The sequence below is a fragment of the Dermochelys coriacea genome, chromosome 1 (assembly GCF_009764565.3).
Source record: "Dermochelys coriacea isolate rDerCor1 chromosome 1, rDerCor1.pri.v4, whole genome shotgun sequence".
Taxonomy (NCBI): domain Eukaryota; kingdom Metazoa; phylum Chordata; order Testudines; family Dermochelyidae; genus Dermochelys; species Dermochelys coriacea.
In genome coordinates, this window is record NC_050068.2 from 280,232,863 (window position 1) to 280,254,240 (window position 21,378).

Consider the following 21,378-nt stretch of genomic DNA (forward strand, 5'->3'; position numbering starts at 1 on the left):
GGGATTGGGGACTAATTTTTCTAAACTTTCACTCGATCAATTAAACTATGGCACATTCATCTCCGTTATTAAAAAATAAAGGCCATTTTCTACTGGCACATAAAATTTAAATAAAACAGAAAACTATTTACAGCTCAGAATTATGAAATAAATAGTTTACTTTTTGATGGAAATCATCCATAAGCTTATATGTTACAACATAAAAGTCTGGATTTTCTCCTTTTGGGAAATCAGACCACACCACCGAAACTGCTCTATTGGATTTTTTCACTTGGTCACAATCTAGACTCTTTGAAACCTGCAATACAAAAGTACACAAAATATATTTTAACAGAACATGCAGTAGAAGAAAAGCAAATTTGAGGAAATGATTAAACTCTGTCTATGGTTACTTGTTCTGTTTACATACTGCCATTTACCATTGGATTCTACCCACACCAAAAATGCCTGCGAAGGACAACTGCGAAGTCCTTAGAAGCTTCATAATATTCAGAGGTTCTGCAGATACAGATACTAATGACTTCTCTTCATCTCAAATATAGCTAAGTAACATCAGCTGTGGCCCAAACCCACTCCATTGTCAGGAATGCAGTCTGTAATTCCAGTATGGCAATTATCATCATAGGAATTCAGACAGGGAATGCACTCACAGAGTGCTCCCTAACACTGGTACTCATCCAGGGAATAATTTTTAAAGGCACTGTAGATTATGAGGATGAGCAGAGAGCTCCTTTGTGAAGCTCAAATGGAATTGTTTTAATTGGGAGAGTTTCATAGAGCCAAAATTCCACTCTGAAACTGCAAGTGTTGAGAGGGAAAGAAGAGGCAGCTCTGCTTAAATCAAGAAAACTGACCACAACAGAAATGTGTAAAGCTGGGCAAAAAATGAAGAAAAAAAAAAGTATTTGAAATATACTGTGAAATTCATCAAATAAATTGAGCAGTGAATATTATTCTGCCGGCTGTAATAATGAGGGTAGGGTTTACTGCTCTCTCCGAACAAGCAATGTGGAGTAGTAGGGTTAATACAGTGCTGAGAAGAGAGCTCCGGTTCCTTTTAAGTTTTGCTGGTTTTGTTTAAATATGGCCCTTGAGACCTGAGCCCCCAAACCTCCCAGATTCCCTGGCTCCCACCCTCAGAACATAGTGAAGAGTTTACTTTATCCTTAGTAACCACCCCAGCCTCTGCACATCCAGAATCAGGAACAGAAGTGTACATGAAGTGGGGAACTAGCTTACCTCTGCTGAATTTCTCACCCACCCTTCCTGTGCAGAGCTGTTCTTATGATGGAAACTGAATCATTTTAAGATGCAAATATTTTACTCCCATTATTTTAATGATATATTTGTTCTTACAGGACTTAGGTTAGACCCATTCAGGAAAACAGACTCCTGCTGATTTTGGGTCTGACCTGGAACAAAAAACATAGGGGGCTCATTTAGTATCTGGAGATACAAATCTGAACCATATGTCTGAAATTCTAAGGAGTTTGGGCCTGAGCTGCCAGTCTCTGTATTAGATATAATACAAGTTAGGATTATTTAAAGATTTTAGCACTTTACCTGTTTATATTTCCATTTACCTTGAATGGAATACTAGAAACAAAAACCCAAAATGTACCTCAAAAAAGTCATAGCCTGAACTAGTAGCAACCATTCTACTCCACAATAAAAGCTAAATCTAATTGTATTGTATTGTTTGTATTATGTGGTGTTACACTGCAAAGGGATGTATTGTAGTAAAAACTGAACACAAAATATAAAAGGATAAATTTTCCATATAGCTTTGCCCTTTGTGAATACATCATGATATGGTACTCAGTTTGCTGTTTTAGGGTCATTTGTTATGTCTAATGCCAAATTGACATGACTATGTAAATCTTCTAAGATCTTAATAATAATTCACATTCAAAGTATAGTTTACATTTCACAAGAATGGTGCAAGCCTCTTCTTGGGAGCCAAGGAATCCACGTTACACTGACATGTGTGCCATAAACAATAGGGTTCACTGAGAAGTTAGATATGCTCAGGAAAAGAATAATAGGCTTTAAAACTATACTTGTACAGCAAGCTGGAGAACTGCAGAAATTTACACTGAAAATAATGTAATGGAAGTTCTTCATTTTGAACAGAAGAAAATCAGCTTTGAAATGTAACAAGCAATTCATACAATTGGTCAGATTTCTGTAAATGACAGATTAGCTCTTTCCATTCCAACTTGTGCTCTATTTTGCATGGTGGCTTCCTGCAACTGTGATAAGCAAATATACATTGTTAGATCAAAAACCAAGAGCAAAGCATCTCACAATATCAAGTATAATAGAAAACCTACCAAAAATCACTTAATTCTTCAAATTTACAAATGTATTCAGATATTCTGCCATGCAGAACTTGTGATCATACAGGACAAAAGGGACTTCAGCTTATAATTTTCCTTCTACTTCTTTTTCCAAAAACTATTTTCAATATTTTGAATCTCATTTAGGGTCTTATCCGAAGTCCACTTAAGTCAATGGGAGCCTTTAAACTGACAACAAAGGGTTTAGGCAAAAGTCCTTACACTTCATTTTCATCACCTACCTACCTACCATAGGACCCAATCATGTTTCCACTAAAATAAAAGGTAAACTTTCATTGATTTCAACAGCAGCAGAGTCGGAACCACAGAGTGGTTACTATACATTACAATTTATTGTGATGGTTAGAATGACAAAAAGGAGTCTAACCAGTAACCATAACTTGGTACACTTCAATTAAAACATCAAAGAAAAAAAAAATCTTACCTGAAATATATATTCTAACAGCAGCAGCAGCAGCAGATTCACTTTGTCCATATGGAAAGAAAGTTTTATAATCCCAGTATCTATTATGTGTCTGAATTTTAACAGCTTCAAAACAAAATTATGTTGGAATATTTTAAGATAAAATGAGGAGGAAATTAAGATAATGAACATGCATGTTAACACTTTATATTGATATAACTGAAGTTCAATACTATTCTAGATTTACTCTCCTTCACTATGGGCCTGGCTCTTCTTGCCTAATGAACTCAGTGACAGACTCCTATAGACTTCAGTGAACTCTGGATCAGTCTCCTCCTTCTTACACAGCAAAATTCTCAACTTCAAAATGATGTTTATCTTTTGCCTAAATAACGATTACAGGATCAGACATTATATTGGATACATCCAGGACCAGCTGTCGTTTGTTTTACTCCCACAAGGGTAATTTTAATGAGTCTACATGTATGAGCAGGATTTGGCCCCAGATTTAGGGCCTGATCCAAAACTCAGTGAAGTCAGTGGAACTCTTTGCCAGAGGATGTTGTGAAGCCAAGAATATAACAGGATTAAAAAAAGAAGTTGATAAATTCCTGGAGAATGGATGCACCAATGGCTATTAGTCAGGATGGGCAAGGATGGTGTCCCTAGCCTCGGTTTTCCCACAAACTGGGAATGGGCAACAGGGGATGGATCATTGATGCTTACCTGTTCTTTTCATTCCCTCTGAAGCACCTGGCATTGGCCACTGTCGGAAGACAGGATACTAGGCTAGATAGACCTTTGGTCTGACCCATTATGGCCGTTCTTAAATATCCTTTGCTGGCTTCAGTGGGATTGGATCATGCCCATAATGCACACTTCTTGTAAATTACTTTTAAACTATTGTTAGAACTCATCTGCACATTCTATCAACATAGGCAATATTTTGTCTCTTAAGTATGCATCATCAAATACAAAGTGCACATTTACAAAGATGTCCAACAGCACCAAAATGAATACAATTAACTACTAGATGACTACATAAAATTACATAAATGATGTGAAATAACTTGTTCATCAGAAGAGATGTCATACACCCACACACAAATGTGTACGTACATGATTCACTGGAAATTGCTTTAATAATTTAGACAAGCATTAATAGAAAATTCTATTCTAAAAATGTAGCAGATATACTTCCAAATTCACACCCATTAATCCAGCATGCTTATTCAAAAGCCTTTTAATTCCGCAAGCATCGTGGTGTCAGCATCGAAAAGCTTAAGTGCGCCCCAACTCTTAGCAAGCAAGATGAACATAAAGAAATGTCACTGTTTTGGCAAGGCAATCCTTCATCACTGCAATCCTCAACACTACCAATTTTAAAACATTCACCTCCTAAAAGTGACCTTCGCTCAGGCCCCACTCCGGAAGCCCTTTAGGTAGATACATGATTTGAAGCTGGAGCAGTCCCTGCAAACAATCAGTGAGGGGGTGCTGAAGGTTATTACTCTGGGGCAGGCACAGATTCTGCCACCCTGAGCAGTAACTTCCTCTGCCAACACAACTCGGCTAGCAACAGTGCTTCAGGATCGGGTCCCACATGAGTCGAGAGCTAGGGCCGGATTCTGCTCCCTTTCCTCAGCCTGGCCACGTGTTGCTCCGCCAGCCGCTGTTACTCACACTGAGGAAAGGCAGCGGAATCTGGGCGCAGTCGTTGACTCATGTAGGGCCCGATGCTAAAGCCCTGGAGGGGCAGCACCGGACTTTGGAAGGAGGAAGGACGCCGGGACTAGGAGATCTGGGCTTACAGCCCCTCGGCCCTTTGCAAACACCCTCGGGCCCCGCTGTCGAAAGCGCTCCCCCAAACAGCCTGGGCACCCTCCAGGGCTCCCTGTGCCTACCCAGCTCCCCGCTCGCTGCGCCGGGGCCCGGCTCTTCCAGCAGCTGCACTGGGGTGAGGCTGCCAGGCACGTGGGGAGGCCCGGAGCCGGCGAGCAGCTGGAGCCGACGCCGGCAGGGAGCTGAGGGCGCCCCGGAGCCAGAGCCTGGCGCAGCCGCGGCTCCCGGCCCCTGCCCCTGCCCGCTTTGCTCCCCGGGGCAGCGAGTGCATCCCCGGCCCCTTTCAAAAGCAGCCCGGCTCCCCGCCCGGAGGAGCCGCTGCCAGCCGTGCGCGGGCCCCGGCCGCTGAGGCCCGCTCCGGTCCTTCCTGCCCTCTTCCCTGTGTTGGGCGGCTGAGGGGAGCTCTCCATGGAGAGGCGGGGAGCGGGCGAGCAAGCGGCTGTGCTCCGCCTCAGGGAGTGGCGGGAATCTCGGCCAGGCCGTGCCCGGCGCGGGCTCTAGCACGAGCAGCCAGGGGAGCCCCCCCCCCCCCTCCGCTCCTCCATCCAAGTGCAAGGCTGCGGCGGCCTGGAGCCCGATCCCCGAGCCCGGCCAGGGGCCACCCGCGCCACCCACTCCCCTCTCTCTCAAGGGCGACTGGCCAGCCTTGCTCGCGCCCCACTGAGTCGAAAGGAGCGCCGGCTTCCAGCGGCGCGTCGTCTGCCTGCTGGGGGAGCCCTGGGGCTCGACTGGAAGCCGAGTGGTTTTTTAATGCCCATTGAGGGAGCAGTTTCCCCTTTGGGGGGATAAGCAGCTTTGCACAAGGCTTCCACATCCCTCCCCTCTTCCCCAGCGTTTGAGGTGCACTTGTCCCGGGCCTGGGCTTCTCTGCCCCACGTTACGGCCGCTGAACGGGATCGTGAAGAAGCAAGGAGCGGACGCGATGCTGGTGGCAACGCTGCGGCAGCGTAGGCCGGGGTACCCCGTGCTGCACCGAGCAGCAGCGGCTCGATGCTTAACCTCGCCTCGCACACCCTCCCAACGGCTCCCGAAAAGGGAGTTAACTTCGGGTTTACCCCACATGCTTCAAAATCATAGACATTCTGCGTTAAGGGAAAATGAACCTTTTGTGGCTAAATGCTTCATTATTGCAGCATTAGTATGTTGGTATAAAAATAAAGGCTGGCCTAGAGCCTAGGTCAGGGAATTATAATCTAAATGTGTGTGTGCTAAGAAACTAGGCTGTTTCCTAATGCTGAAACTAGCACTAGGGCTAACATATGCTCTTAGGAGCTGCAAGATAATGTAAAAAGAAAAGGTGTACTTGTAGCACCAAATTTATTAGAGCATAAGCTTTCGTGAGCTACAGCTCACTTCATCGGATGCATTTGGTGGAAAAAACTTTTTTTTTTTTCCACCAAATGCATCCGATGAAGTGAGCTGTAGCTCACGAAAGCTTATGCTCTAATAAATTTGTTAGTCTCTAAGGTGCCACAAGTCCTCCTTTTCTTTTTGCGAATAGACTAACACGGCTGCTACTCTGAAACCTGGCAATATAATGTGGCATTTTTGTTAGTTTATTGTATTACTTATCAGTAATATGATTTACAGTCATATCTGAAATACAATTCTCACTGCTGTAAATTCAAGAGACCAAACAGAATGGATGTTATTTATGGTTTCTTTACTTGGAAATAAAAACAACTCCAGCACAACAGTGTTGTTTGAGGGGTCTGTTTGTTTTTTAAGTATAACACCACAAATGTCAAAGGTGTAAAATATTACATTAACTACTTTTAAGAAATACTTTTATATAAAATGTATTTTAGATCTCCAGAGTATATTTCTGAAAATCATCAGTAACAGAAAGAATCAGAAGCAACTATCGTACCATATACTTTCAATTAGTGAGATTCAGGATAAAAAAAATTGAAAATTATTTTTATGTACATTTAGTTGTCATGAAGGGTACTAGACTGAAGTCATTTACGAATTAAGTCTTCCATTTATCCGCAGAACACATTCAACATGAACACTGATGCAAGCTTCCCACATTGTCTCAATGGCGTATATTACCTACAAGCCAGAGAGATCAGCTCTAGAGATGAAATTATAATGGGGGTCCTATTCAGTGCGTATTGAAATCACTGACAAAATTCCCATCGCCTTTCAAGGAGCAGAATTGGGAACTGATTCTCCATAGTTATTCAGTTCTTTGCCTCTCTGCTGAGGCTACTAGCAGGGCTACCAATGAAAACATCAACAAACAAATAATAGGGCTGGGACCACTAACTCATAACACAAAGGCTATGACTTTTAGTAATGACTTTTGGGGACCAGCAACCTTGGCTGGATTTGAACCAGTATTCTAAAAAAGAAAATCTCCTGTGCTGTGAGACATCCAGCATCCCAGCCTTCCAAAAATTAGTTTTAAAATGGTAGTTAATTCTGTTAAAAAACTATTGAAATTAAGTCTTAGTTTCATAATAGATAATATATAAACTCAAAAATTGAATATTCTAACTGCTAGATAAATCAATCAAGGTATAAATAAAAATAAGTAGCTCTATCAAACATGGAGAATTCTGGATACACATTTCCTTATGTGGTTATGTCTTCAAGTTCTACAGTCACATATGGTGCAATATTTCTGTATCATGAGATATTCACTGATCAGGTTACACTACAGGATTTTTCTAAGAGCTGCACACAACATTGAAATTGTGAAGTAAACAACAGTGACATTTTAGTCAGAGCTTGCATAGCTTTTGAGTAAACCAAGTGACCTAAATTTCTGCGGCCGAAGAAGTTTTGGACTTACAAATTCCCTGCATTCTCCAGGTCTCGTTGACAAAAACAAAAACAAACAAACAAACAAACAAACAAAAACAAACGACCCGAGTTGCTGTGATTAAACCAAATGGGCAGTTTTAAAGGTATTTTATTAAAGCCCCACTCAATAAAGAGTGTGTGTGTGTAACATTCCACTTTAATCGAAAGAGTACTCCCCAAACAAATATTTTTCTTTCATTCAGCATTTCCAGCAAATGTTTAAGTTTGAGTTTTCCACCAGTGTAGTGCCCAAAATGTAACACAAGAACTTGTATACAATCCTAACAAGTTTAGTTCTCCCAAACTCTTACTCAGAAGTAATACCAGAAAACACAATAAGGCTACTTAGGAAAGTAAAAATACTAATTGTATATTCATAGTTTTCCAGAATTGGGGCCAATCCTCCAAAGTCAAAAGAAATTCTGCCACTGAGTTCAAATACAGGATCAGGCCCTTTGTTTGTAAGCAGGAGTGCTGTGGAGGCAGGTAAAAGATATAGTTCCAATACGGTCAATAGGCACTCAAGAATTTGTGAATAAATTTGAAGTTTCTTGTGGATTTTGAGATATGATGTGCCAAAAAAGCATGCTAACAATTTGCCAATGTTGATTTACTCCTAATTTTGCCAGCTTCCATACCTCAGAAACTTTAAAAGTAAATAATGAGGGGGGGAAAAACACACACACACACAATCCCAATTACAGATGGGCTACTCTCTCTCTCTATAGCAATGCCTTAGAATGTATTTTAATTAAAGTATATGAAATGGATGAAATCTATTCAAACCACATAAAGCTTAGAGTATTCAGGCATTTATGTGGAAGAAATGCAGAATTGTTGGCCTATGTTGGAGATCCTTTCCATAGCACATAGGTGATGCACAGGTGCATCTATGTTACCACGAGCACTGTGTTACCACGAGCACAGCCCTATGTGGGGCTTGAGTACTGCAGAGGCCCTTGCACCAGTGAATTACCCCCAATAATTTTTCCTCTTCAGAGTGGAATTCTGAATGCCTATTACTCAGTGCACTACAAAGTAATTTACAGATGAAGTAAAATTATACAAAAAATAATCCATCAGTGGAGCAGGAACTGGTCCAATAAGAGGAAGAAGTTTGTTCTAGATTTTCAGCGAGGGTCTGATCCAACTCGAGAAAAGAAAAGGAGTACTTGTGGCACCTTAGAGACTAACAAATTTATTTGAGCATAAGCTTTCGTGAGCCACAGCTCACTTCATCGGATGCATTCAGAGAGCTTTCCCCCGTCCTCTCCCCACCCCCCAGCTCTCCTGCTGGTAATAGCTCACCATAAGTGATCACTCTCATTACAGTGTGTATGGTAACAGCATTGTTTCATGTTCTTTATGTATATAAATCTCCCCACTGTATTTTCCACTGAACGCATCCGATGAAGTGAGCTGTAGCTCATGAAAGCTTATGCTCAAATAAATTTGTTAGTCTCTAAGGTGCCACAAGTCCTCCTTTTCTTTTAAAAGACATGGTGTATTTTTGATTAGTTACATTGTAATTCAAGTGATTTTTTGAAAATATTATGTTTATTGATAATTCTTTAATTACAAATATGTGCTAAGTGTTGCAAAAACATTTTGTATACAAATATATCATTTACCATTTCAATCAAAATTTGGGGGGAGGGATAGCTCAGTGGTTTGAGCATTGGCCTGCTAAACCCAGGGTTGTGAATTCAATCCTTGAGGGGGCCATTTAGGGATCTGGGGCAAAAATTGGGGATTGGTCCTGCTTTTAGCAGGGGGTTGGACTAGATGACCTCCTGAGGTCCCATCTCAACCATGATATTCTATAAAAACACATCAAGAGTTCAATGATTAAATCTCTTGTATCATATTTAAACTTGTGGCATTATTTGGCAAACACTAAATACATTAATAAGTATTGGCCCAATTTCCTGTAGATATAAAAATAAGATTCCTATCTCTATATGCCAAAACCTCTTGACAACATTTTCTTTTTTGAATATTTGTCCTTCCAATATATTGCACTGCTATACAAACTTTGAATATAAGCTAACAAATGGAAGTAAGTTATATTTATAATTATGGTCATGAACTCCTACAGCACTAGCAAGGCACATTTTGGTTCTAGGTCCCAGTATGTAATATTTTAGTAATAACAAAATATCTGTCACACAAGTCATAATTCCATAGCCTTATATCTTTGTGCATATGACTTCATTCAGAAGTTTACATCAATAAAATGAGCAAGATTTGGTTCTATGAGAGAACCTGAATCCTATCCATATTTATAATGCCGTATTCTACTTAACCATCTAATTTGCTCAAAGTTTATGGAATGTTTAGCATGGTCTATACACTCATTAAAATTCTAGGTGAAAACCTGGCCCCACTGAAGTCAACATAAATTTTATCACTGAATTCACTGGGGTCAGGATTTTACCCATAATATTTTATATGTTGCTGCCACAGTCATTGTCTCAACTGGATAAAGTGATCGGTTTCTGACTATTTATGGTATCTGCCTTCCCTACACAGAATAAAATAGACAAGCAGTATTCCAAAGATATATCCTTGTTGCTACGGTAGCAACTCTATTATGACCATTAGATAAATATTATCTCTTTATAATGATTACATTTTTATAATTAAGGCTGCGTGTCTGTCACTGAAGTCATGGATTCTGTGACTTTCCACGATTTCTGTGACTTCCACAGCTGCAGCGGCCTGTGTGGCTGACTCCAGGCCCATCCAAGCAGCTGACCTCAGGGCCAACTCCTGAGGTGGCCCCAGAAATAGCCGCACTGGCCACTGCTGGAGCGGCCCCACAGCCAGCCGCAATGGCCGTTGCTGGAGCGGCCCCAGGGACAGCCGCATCAGCCGCTGCTTGGACAGCCTTGGGCAGCAGGTCCTGGTGACCACCCAAGCAGCGTCAGGTGTGGCTGGCCTCGGGGACCACCTGAGCAGCAGTCTTGGGGGCAGCTGGAGTAGTGGCCGGTGGGCGGCTCCCCAGAACTGCAGTGCCCCAGGGAAGCTAAGATTTAGTCATGGTATTTATAGTAAAGATCATGGACAGGTCACAGAATTTTTGTTTATTGTCCATGACCTGTCCTTGACTTTTGACTAAAAATGCCAATGACTAAATTGTAGCCTTATTTATGATAAAATGTTTTAAAGTATTAACCCAACTCACAATTTTTTTAATATACATGGGGAACAAATATTTGATAATGGATTCTTCTATACATACAAAGGTATAATATGATCCAATGGTTGGAAAGTGAAGCTAAACAAATTGTTTGGAAATACATTGGAACAAGTTACAAAGCATTGTGGTGTATTCTCCATCACCGGCCATTTTAAAATCAAGAACAGATGTTTTTCTAAAAGATAAGATCTAGAAATTATTCTGGAGAAGTTCTATGACCTGTGTTACACAGATGGTCAAACTAGATGATCACAATGGTCCCTTCTTTGAATCCATAGGAAGGGTGTCATGAATAACTGTGACTGATTTAAATTTATATACTATTTTTCTCCATAATCAGCCAAATTTAGTTCACAGAAGATGGAAAGTTAGGTTTCACATATGAAGTGATGAATGATACAAAACAGCCATAACTTTTAAATATATTTATTTTTCCTTTTTATATTGACTATTTCTCATTATAAAAACAATATAATAATACAACCTCATTATTATTTTATTAAATTCTGACAGTTTAAATATCTATTGTTTGAGAATTGCTTGCCCAAGAAATTCTGAGATTCTTAGCCAAGAATTTTAGTTTCAAAATAATACACAACATGAGTGAACGCCTGGCCTCACTGAAGTCAATGGCTTAACTACCAATGACTTCAACCAGGCTAGGAATTTACCACTGAGTTTCTAGGGTAAGCAATACTTCTGAAAATGGGCATAAAGCTAGATTCTCAATTCTTAAGAATTACAATAAATAGTTGATGGCTAAGAAAATGGAGAGCACTTCTGGCAGCAAATATACAGACCATGTGCATCCACAGATTAATTATATATATGAATTTCACTTATCTCCTTACAATCAATGTTATATCCTTTTCAGAGGGAGCATGTTTCTTCTTGACTCCAAATGATTTGAGACTTTGATTCAGCAAGTGTGCCCAATCTTAATATTCCTTTAAAACAATCTTTAAATTTAGTTCATTTAAATAAAAAGTACTGAACATGAGAATTTCAACCCATGAAACAAAGGGTAAAACCAAAGCAGAAGGTGCACTAGTCCACTTTCAAAACAGAATACATTCACAGAATCTCACTCCAGCATCCTCATAAAATAAACAGCAATTTCTCCTCTGATTGGTTATAAAAAGTTAAAAATTGATTTAAAGTATAAGCCTAGGGTGAACGGCACAGTTTTTACATATTTTTAACAAAAGTCTGAACCACCATCCATAGGTGGCTCTTCTATCCAATCACAGTATTTAAAATGTATATATGATATTAAAAAAGCAAAATGCCATAGATTTAAGGAACGTAACATTATACAGAATTTAGGCCACAGGTTTTTTAAAAGTACAAAATTAAAAAGGACTACATTCATCATGTTGCTCAGTGGGTTCAAGTTTAAGCAGATTTCAGGCACTGAGTAATGCCTAATGGAACTGCCAATATGATAAAAGCAAAAGTTTTCACAAAAATTAACTTTTGGATACAGATGGCCCAATTCAATCAAGTTTAAATTTTTAAAATCGAATTAGTTTTCAGCAGCATATTGGAGAGAAGTAAATAATTATCAAATTAATAATCTGATATAAAAGAAATTATAGATGTATATTTGCCAATGTCTGAAAATGTTTTTGCTGTAATATTTCTATGCAATTTCTACTAAATTTGCTAAGAAACCAAGTTGTCTGAAACATTACGGATAAAATATATTTTTCTATATAGTATTTATTCAGTCTGTCCAATGCCAAAAAAATATAATTCAATGATAGGAAGCCAACTTCAATTCTCACTGTGAAATCAAATACAAGGAATCCATCAGATGTTCAATTCCATTGGCATGAACAGTCTGTAGGCTCTTGGATGACGTACATCACTTCAGTGCCATTTCCTGAGCAGTATAGTGGCACAGTCAGGTTCTGTACTCCATTTTCACGACAACATTTACAGAATCTTAAATGGCTATTGATATTGACATTAAAAATTGTAGCTGAGGGGCACTTCCCTTCACAGGAAGCCACATTTATCTATTAGTGACAGAGAAAGAGAAATTATCAAACAAGTTTCATTAACAAGATGAAACAAAACATTTCAAAATTAACTGCAATCAGAATCTGTTTTTACATCTAAAAATATCCAGGATTTTGTAAAGGATTCTGATACTAATAATTTTCCCTATTAGAAATCATTTGAAAGTTATCACATACAAAACTATGTTAAATGGTTATGTCAATTCTAAGTTGAGGTGAGCCTCTTTGTTCTTGCCTTTTCTTTTTAAAATGAAGTCAGCTTCTAAATGTGGAATTGTTTTGTACTTGTGACCACATATGTTGGCTGAGCCTGAACAAAATTTGGTGCTTTATTTTAAAGCTGTTTACCACTAACTTTTACCTTATACTACCTTCTTCTCCAAGCAATGCACTCCCTGTTCCTGGCCTACCACTGTTGTGGAAGAGCATCTAGGCTTTTGAAGGTAATGAGACAGATACAGAGATAATATATAAGAGATGATTTAAGTTATATCCAGGTTGATCTACATGGTAATCATCAATCAAGGCCTGATCCAAAGCCCACTGAAGTCAATGGAAAGATTCCATTGGGCTCTGGATAGCAGGCCCTTAAAGAGGGATATTATTCCTGTGAGAGCAAAACCCTACCCCACACAGAGTTTCCTATAACCTAAGAAGAGAATCTTCAGATTTTCTTCTCCCTTCTCTGGTTCTGAGAATTTAAACTTGATTGAGAAACTGTTTAAGTTCAAAAACTTGTCCTGCCATCACTAAACTCCTAAAATAGATGAGGAGTACTTGTGGCACCTTAGAGACTAACAATTTATTTGAGTATAAGCTTTCATGAGCTACAGCTCATTTCATCGGATGCATTCAGTGGAAAATTTTATTTTACTGTATTTTCCACTGAATGCATCTGATGAAGTGAGCTGTAGCTCACGAAAGCTTATGCTCAAATAAATTTGTTAGTCTCTAAGGTGCCACAAGTCCTCCTTTTCTTTTTGCGAATACAGATTAACACGGCTGCTACTCTGAAACCTAAAATAGATGGATATATTTATAACTCTTATACTGTGCAGCTAAAGCTGTGTCCTTTACTGTTGATGGATTAATCTAAGCAACCTGTGGAAAAGTCAATCTTAAGTATCCCTCTGCGGGATCAAGAGCGGAAGCACACTAGTATGATAGCTTTCTCCTTCCTCTTTCAATATGGCTAGCAGCTAGAAAACAGTCCTTAGCCACACTATCGCTCTGATAGATATATCTGAAAGTATGAGAGCAGAGGTTAGGTCAGCAAGGAACAAGGTGGGTGGATGGGGTAGTGGAGGTTGCATAAAAGTACTTGTGCCACAGAATCAAATTGCCATCTTTTGTATTGTTTGTTTGGGACTTGAACTTTGGCTATGTCTACACTTATGGCAGCATACACAGTACATACACTGCACACTCCCCTGGCACAAGTATAAATAGCATTGTAGACCACGAAACACTTCTTAACCAAGTAAAGACATGCTAGAACCTTAGGGTGTATATCCAACATGGCTCTCTACACACCCAAGCAGTGCCTCCCATATCTACATTATTTTTAGTAGTGTAGTGTCCCAGCTGCTGGACCCTTTCCCCACTGTCTTCCCCTGGCAGAACCTTTCACTGCCGCATGTAACTACACATCACAATGTGGACACAGCCTACTTTTCACTGCAGCATGTAGCTACACATAATCTATATGCCATTGCAAGTGTAGACAAGGTCTATATTACCATGAGTGTTATCCTGACCCTACTAACTTCAGTGGGACCTGGATTTCATCCTATACTTACAGCTTATAAAGAGTTTTCTGATCTGCTATTGTGCTGGGGCAGATTAGAATGCTGATACACAGTTGTAAAATAAATAGAATCATGAAATAACATCCATAGATATGTTATATACAAATTGCCATAGTGATTCAGAGTAGTAGTCCATCCAGTCCAGTATCCTGTCTCTGACAGTTGACAGAACCAGATACTTCAGAGGATGGCATTAGAATTTTGCAATAGGCAACTGTGGAATAAATTGCCCGCACACAGGTTTCATCCCAAGCTTTAATAGTTAGAGATTGGCTTAAGCCTAAATCATAGAATCACAGGACTGGAAGGGATCTCGAGAGTTCATCTAGTCCAGTCCTCTGCACTCATGGCAGGACTAAGTATTATCCAGACCATTCCTGACAGGTGTTTGCCTAACCTACTCTTAAAAATCTTCAATGATGGATATTCCACAACCTCCACAGGCAATTTATTCCAGCACAAGCTTTAATATCCCTTCCAAAAATTAGGTTTTGAATAATAATTCTGTATCTTCTTGATATCCATATAAATGTCTAATCCCTTTTTGAATCTTGTTAAATTTTTGGTCTCAACAACTTCTTGTGGCAATGAGTTCCACAGCTTAATTACACACTGTGTGAAAAAGTATTTCTTTTATTGATTGTGAATATCCTACTTTTTCATTTCATTGAAAGTCCCCTAGTTCTTGTAATATGAGACAGCGAGAACAGTTGCTCCCAATCCATCATCTCTACGCCATTCATTATTGCATATACGTCTATCATGTCTGTCTTATTTGTCTTCTTTCTAATGTACACAATCCCATTCTTTTCAATCTCTCTTCATCTGCAAGTTTTTCCATGACCTTGAATATTCTCGTCCCTGTTCTCTGAACCACCTCCAGTTTTGCAATACAGTTTTTGAGATGGGGTGATCTATACTGTACACAGTATTACAGGATAGGCCACATCATTGATTTAAAGACATATTTTGGGGATTATTCTCCCTCCCATTCCTTACGCATCCTAACACCTTGTTAGCTTTTTTTGATTGCAGCTGTGCATTGAGTAAAGGTTTGCAATGAGCTATTTTGGATTGATACAGTTAATTTAGAACCTTATAAGAGTAGCTTACATTTTTCCTCTCAGTGTGCATTACTTTTATATTTGCCTACATTAAATTTCATTTGCCATCATGTTGCCCATTTACATAATTTGTTTAGATCTCTCTGAAATTCTCAGTCTTCTCTGACCCTGACTAACCTAAATAACTTTGTCAGCTGCAAACTTTGCTATGCCCCTATTCACACTCCTTTCCAGATCATTAATACATATATTAAACACCACAGGACCTAGTATGGAAGTGTGGGACACCTGCTGTTAACCTTTTGCAATGATGAAAATTGACCATTTAAACCTACTCTTTGCATTATAGGTACTAGCCAACTTTTGATCCATAACAATATTTTGCTTTTCACTCCACAACTATTTGCTTTTTTAATAGCCTCTTGTGTAGGACCTTGTCAAAGGCCTTTTGGAAGGCTAAATAAATTACATCAACTGGTTCTCCTTTTTCCACTATATTATTGACACATTCACACATTCACGTAACAGGTCTTATACCTGAGACCTCACCAAAGCAGAGCAGTATGATGTCTTATTAAATGATCTCCATAAAGGCTATCATCAGTGTATGATATAAAGAGACTTGTCACGTGGAAAAGAGAAGAACATTTACGTCAGAGAGCTCTTTAAGGAGGAATGTGTTTCCATCATTGAGCAGGGGGTTGGACTAGATGACCTCCTGAAGTCCCTTCCAACCCTGATATTCTATGATCATTTATAAGTGGAAGCATTTATACTCCCTTTTTTGTGTAACTCCTCTTTAGGGATGTTATTTCATGATGGAGAGGTCAGTGACTTTGTCAGTGATAAGCAATTGTACTGTGTACTTTTCATTTGGAGTCAGATGTTATCCCAGGTAGAAGGGCTCAGCACTTCTGCCATGTATGGGCAAAAGTAATTAATTTTTACCCACACTTATGAGTAAAATAACATTTCCAGGGTGAGAGGTCTGCTTCATGAGAGGATAACAGCATTTTTTGTTGTATATTGATGTCTGCAATCCTTTTTCATACTTGTTGTATTAGTATGACTCATGCTCATTATGAAACACAAAGGCAGCAGTTTTCTATACTTACAGGCCTCTGACTTATACAGTCACTCTTTCTTATAGTTGTTCTGACTGTCACTTTCTGGCAAATCCTTTCTTCCTTTCTACCTGATAACATATAGAAAATGTTTATTCATTAAATATACATTGTGCTCTGTTTATTCATTCTTTAAAATGAATTCTTACATTTTAAATTAATAATATGGTAAAATATTATTTCCATATCTAAATCATTAGGCAGTGACAAACCAGTAATATATTCATAAACATTTCCTGGAAAAAAGACCATACTTTCTAATTATAATATATGAAGACATTAATCAGCATAGTCATAGAACATATAAAGAGGCTACAACTGTTGAAATGTTAGAGTGATATAATAGTTATGTTGTAAAGCTTTTGAAGATTGAACCCACATAGCAAAGACAAGCCCAGTGAATAGAAAAGGGCAAAATGCTGTTTTTCAAACATTATCAATACTAAGGCTGAACTTATGAAAATTACAGACACTAACTTGAAATTAGTGTTAATTATACTTATTTAAAAGACATATTTTTAATAATTATATCCTTGCTCTTGCTCCTTAAAACACTTCTGGAACTGGCCATCATTAGAAGATAAACCAGCTTTAAATATCCAGCACACAGACTAGGGTCCAGGTTTACTGATTATGGGAGAGGTCTGACAGGGCTTTGGGAAGACTTAGTAGGCGATATGCACATCTCCTCTACGTATGTGGGGTATTTTGTACTAAATACTATTCCCATAGCTTGAGCTAGTAGTATTCGGGCTAGCAAATGTGCAAAGAGGTTTATGAAAATATTACATTTTTCTGCTGTTATGTATTTTTGTGGATTTTTCTTCTAGCCTTTGGAAAATGAAGCTATCCAAATATTAAGAAGGATACTTGTGACACAAAACAACTAAAACCATGATACTGAAACAAATGCAAAGGTTACACAAAACCGCCATACCACAGGACACAAGACAAGTTGTGCTAGCTGTATCTATTATACAATATACTTTTACTACACCGATTTCACAGCCAAATCAGAAGTCACTGTATAACTGTGTTGCCACATAATCATTTTTCATCTTCAGCATCTAAATTAAGTGGGACTAACCAACAAAGTCCCTCTTCACTTTCAGCACAATCCCATTCCTGCTCCACAGGAAAGGAAGAACATATGTTTTGTAAGATCAGCAAGCTCCGAGCAATCCAGTGACGCACGTGGAGTAGCTACTGGATCAGTGGGTATCTTGTATGTATGTCAGGAGTAAAGCACGACTCTTCTGACTTCAGGGGACAGATGCCATGCTATCCTCTGACAAATGCTATGCAGAATCAAGATCATGTTGGTTGGTATACTAAACACTGTACTCTCTTACCAAAATTGCTGTGCAAGGGCTTGTCTAAACAGTGATTTAGTGTGCAGCAAGCAAGGGGTGTAAATCTACAGTGCGTCACTCATTGTGCACTAAGTAGCCATGTGAACTGTGCTACTGCACACTAAAAGTTACATAGTGCATTTTGATCTACTACTGACAGCACATTCCAACTGGTAATGGACTTAATCCTGAGATGCATTGAGCAATAGGATCTTACAGAGGATCTCTGCTCTATGGAAGATTCCAGGGGATCAGTACCTCTCAGGATCAGGCCTAATACCAGTATGGTATTGGTTATATTACATTGATAGTCATGTATAAATATATCACTACAAACAATTATGTTACATTAAAAAAGATTATGTTATATAAAAAAGAAAATACATTATTAAAAGTAATAATACCTGGTTCACAATTTATACTATCAGTAGAGACTACAGGGCTAATGGCAAAGGGTAATACACCCAATCCAGAACCTGGCAGAATTATTAGGAATATAAGTTTCTTGTAAAATAAAAACATTTTTACACAAATGACATTTCATTAATTCTTACACTGCCAATTGCAATTTTTCTTTTGGTAAAAAAGTAATGAAATTCTCTGTTTGCCTTCCAAATTTAGAAATTCTGCAGTTGCTGAAAATCTCACTGACAACACCCTAGACTTAGTACTTTCCTGGTTAAGACAAAACTTGAACAGTGTTTCCAGGCATACCACATTTTTGCAATGGGTATTTCATAACTATGGCAAGGTAAGAATTAAGTATATGATCTCACTTTGCATGCACTTAATCAAGCTCTTTTCAGAAGGATTACTTGTTCCCATTACAACCCCCAGGTGTTGCAAGCTCTATTTTTAATTTGTCTTTTTAACTGCTTTACCCCAGGGCACATGCTTTTAGTTTGAAAACACAAAAACAAATAAAAAAAATAAAATAGCATGTAATTGTATATATTGTACTTTTGTTCTTAGCAGCCACCTCAGCAAATATTTCTGAAGTATAACAACGCCTTTCCTGAGGCCACAGAATATTGTGAAAGCTAAATCTTTCCTGATTACTGCAAAATGCAGAAAATATTTGTAGCCATTAATACTTTAGTCTCATTCTCTAAATGAAACCCACCCATTGTATGGCTTCAGTGAAATATTTTGCAACTTTACTCCAACCAGTAAAGGAATAACCCCTTTGAAAGATGCTAGCACAATACTTGTGCAGGTTTTTTTTATTAATTATTATTATTATTATTGTTTTTCATTATGAAAAAAGTACTTGATTAAGCTACAATCATTTCTGGCTTCTTTGCTGCATATATGAAGGAACAACATTCCATCCACATTCCTAAAAATTGATTTTCAGGGCCTTGTATGCCATGGATGTTAAATATAATTTTATTTGATAACTATGAATAAATATATGTCTTTATGCAGCCACTCTTAAGAGAGATACAGGTATACATATGCAGCTATCATATTGTACTTTTGAATGTCACAAATATGACACAGTGCAATATGAAACTATACTTAGGTGTTCTTATGCGATATTATTGATTACAACTCATTTTAAAAAATGAAATTCAGGATTTCAAAGACATTTTATGCCCCAAAATTTTAATTCTGAAGAAAAAAATTGTGTTTTCCAAGCAGCTGTATTTTTGGCTTTTATTGTTAGCTAATTATACAGAATCAAAGGTTTTACTTTATATAGTTTAGAATTCACAGCCTAAATAACAAAGTTTTTTGTTGTTCAAAACTACAGATACAGGACCAGATTCTGTTCTCAGTCTGTTTTTACACTGGAGTAAAAAGAAATCAGAATCTGTCACATAACCTACACCATAATTAAGAACCTGAATGTTTTAAACATGCACATTCATAGAATGTGAATATATAGCTACATAGGACAAGTGTTCATTTGGTTTAGATTTGTGCCTTTTATCACCATCAATAATTATTTGCTCTACACCCTGCAATTTTTTCATATCTGGGATTTAAATGCATTTTCCAAGATGGAAAGAGTTAACTTTTCAATTTAAAAAATATTGTGTTCCAGCACTCTGACCCTAGAAAACATAAAAGAACAAAACAGAATAAACCCATAATTATACAATTTGTTTCAATATGATCAAAATAGGTATCAATTTTAGAAAATTTGTTCTGAGCTTTTATAGAGAACACTATAAATATGTATATGTATAGTTTTGGAGTAATCTTAACAACAAACAAATCTTTTCATTATTTAAATTGAGATCACTTTTCATCTTCCTCAGGCTGTCTTTGGAGAGATTTGGTTATACTCCAGAAGGATAAGGTTAAATATCACCATATCAGCAGCCATATGAAGCAAGGCTTTTAAATAAACAGTTGTTAAAAAATTATAACAATTTTGTTTGATTTGGGGACTGCATGCTTTTTCCTTCCTTATGTCCCAGCAACTGAGTTAAAAAACACTGCTCTCCAAAACCAAAGCCAAACTAGCATGTATTGCAGTAGCTTTCTTCACTTACACGTCTTGCAGCAGCCATCATTATAAGTCTGCACAGTGCCTCCATTCTAGGAAAAGAAAAGGGGAATATATCAAAAAAGACTGTGCCCAATGCAATGCCCTGCTGTATCTAATTACATTTAGAACATAATGGGCCAAATCTTCAGTTGGTGTAAATTGGTGCACTATCACCGTTGTCCATGAAGTTACAAAAATTCACACCAGCAAAGGCTCTGTGTCAAAATCTCCAAGATGTTTTAAAATATAATATTTGAAAATGAACTTGCCATTATGATTGAGCATATCTGAGCTGGTCTCTTTTGACTCAAGAGAGCAGTCATCTTCAGACACTACCATCCATTCTCCCACTGATGGCTCAGTTAACATTGGGAGTTACTTGGATACTTAAAAAATTCCATATATGAGTAAAATGTAGTTTTGTTCAAGATTTAAAAGAATTTACATTGCTCATGTACCACAGAAATGAACACAGTGAAGATTCCAATTAGATAGCTACTTACAACTGAATACCTATAATTTTGCCTCATGTAATATATTTTCAGAGCTCTAATTCATCCCTTCATTCTAGTTTTTTTCGTTTTCCTTTCACATTCTATAATTAACCTTTCTTATGGTTTTCTTCTCAAATGTATTGTAGGCAGGACTGAAGTGGAAATGCAGAAAACATATCAAAAAGAGGAGATATTCCTTTTTAAATTAAAAAAAGAAAGGATCTCTCTCATGCGGAACTGGCATAAATAAGGGCTAAACTGTCCACACTTAATACATTTACAAAAATTGCAGATAAAGCTGGAGAGTGGATGGGATAACTGTCTTGTACTAATACCGTACAAAAGATTTTTTTTAACTTACAATATTGGTTTCCTATATTGTTATAGAGAAATC

The 21,378-nt window shown here is 38.0% G+C and overlaps 2 protein-coding genes and 1 long non-coding RNA gene across 11 annotated transcripts in view; 1 reads left to right on the forward strand and 2 right to left on the reverse strand.

The window, feature by feature from the left end:
- PTPRQ (protein tyrosine phosphatase receptor type Q) overlaps positions 1–3,356 on the reverse strand; it is a 200,190-nt gene extending 196,834 nt beyond the window's left edge. For 4 of the 9 annotated variants that reach the window (XM_043492806.1, XM_043492801.1, XM_043492787.1 and 1 more), the window contains exons 1-2: positions 2,785–3,355; positions 161–298 (exon numbers count right to left, since the gene is read on the reverse strand). In XM_043492806.1, the coding sequence (XP_043348741.1) occupies positions 161–298; positions 2,785–2,955 (309 nt within the window). In that variant the 5' untranslated portion in view covers positions 2,956–3,355. Of the gene's footprint in view, positions 1–160; positions 299–2,784 lie in introns of all 9 variants that reach the window. The other 5 variants (XM_043492814.1, XM_038388044.2, XM_043492796.1 and 2 more) reach the window with 2 other exon arrangements.
- Positions 3,357–11,072: 7,716 nt separating this feature from the next.
- Positions 11,073–21,378, reverse strand: part of OTOGL (otogelin like) — a 136,919-nt gene continuing 126,613 nt past the window's right edge. Inside the window, 3 exon segments of the mRNA XM_043507385.1 lie at positions 11,073–12,639; positions 16,630–16,709; positions 20,495–20,540. Of these exon segments, the coding sequence (XP_043363320.1) occupies positions 12,439–12,639; positions 16,630–16,709; positions 20,495–20,540 (327 nt within the window). The 3' untranslated portion in view covers positions 11,073–12,438.
- Positions 17,382–20,358, forward strand: LOC122455919. The gene is made up of 3 exons (XR_006274435.1): positions 17,382–17,960; positions 18,612–18,741; positions 20,258–20,358. It is a non-coding gene; the product is annotated as an uncharacterized LOC122455919 (long non-coding RNA).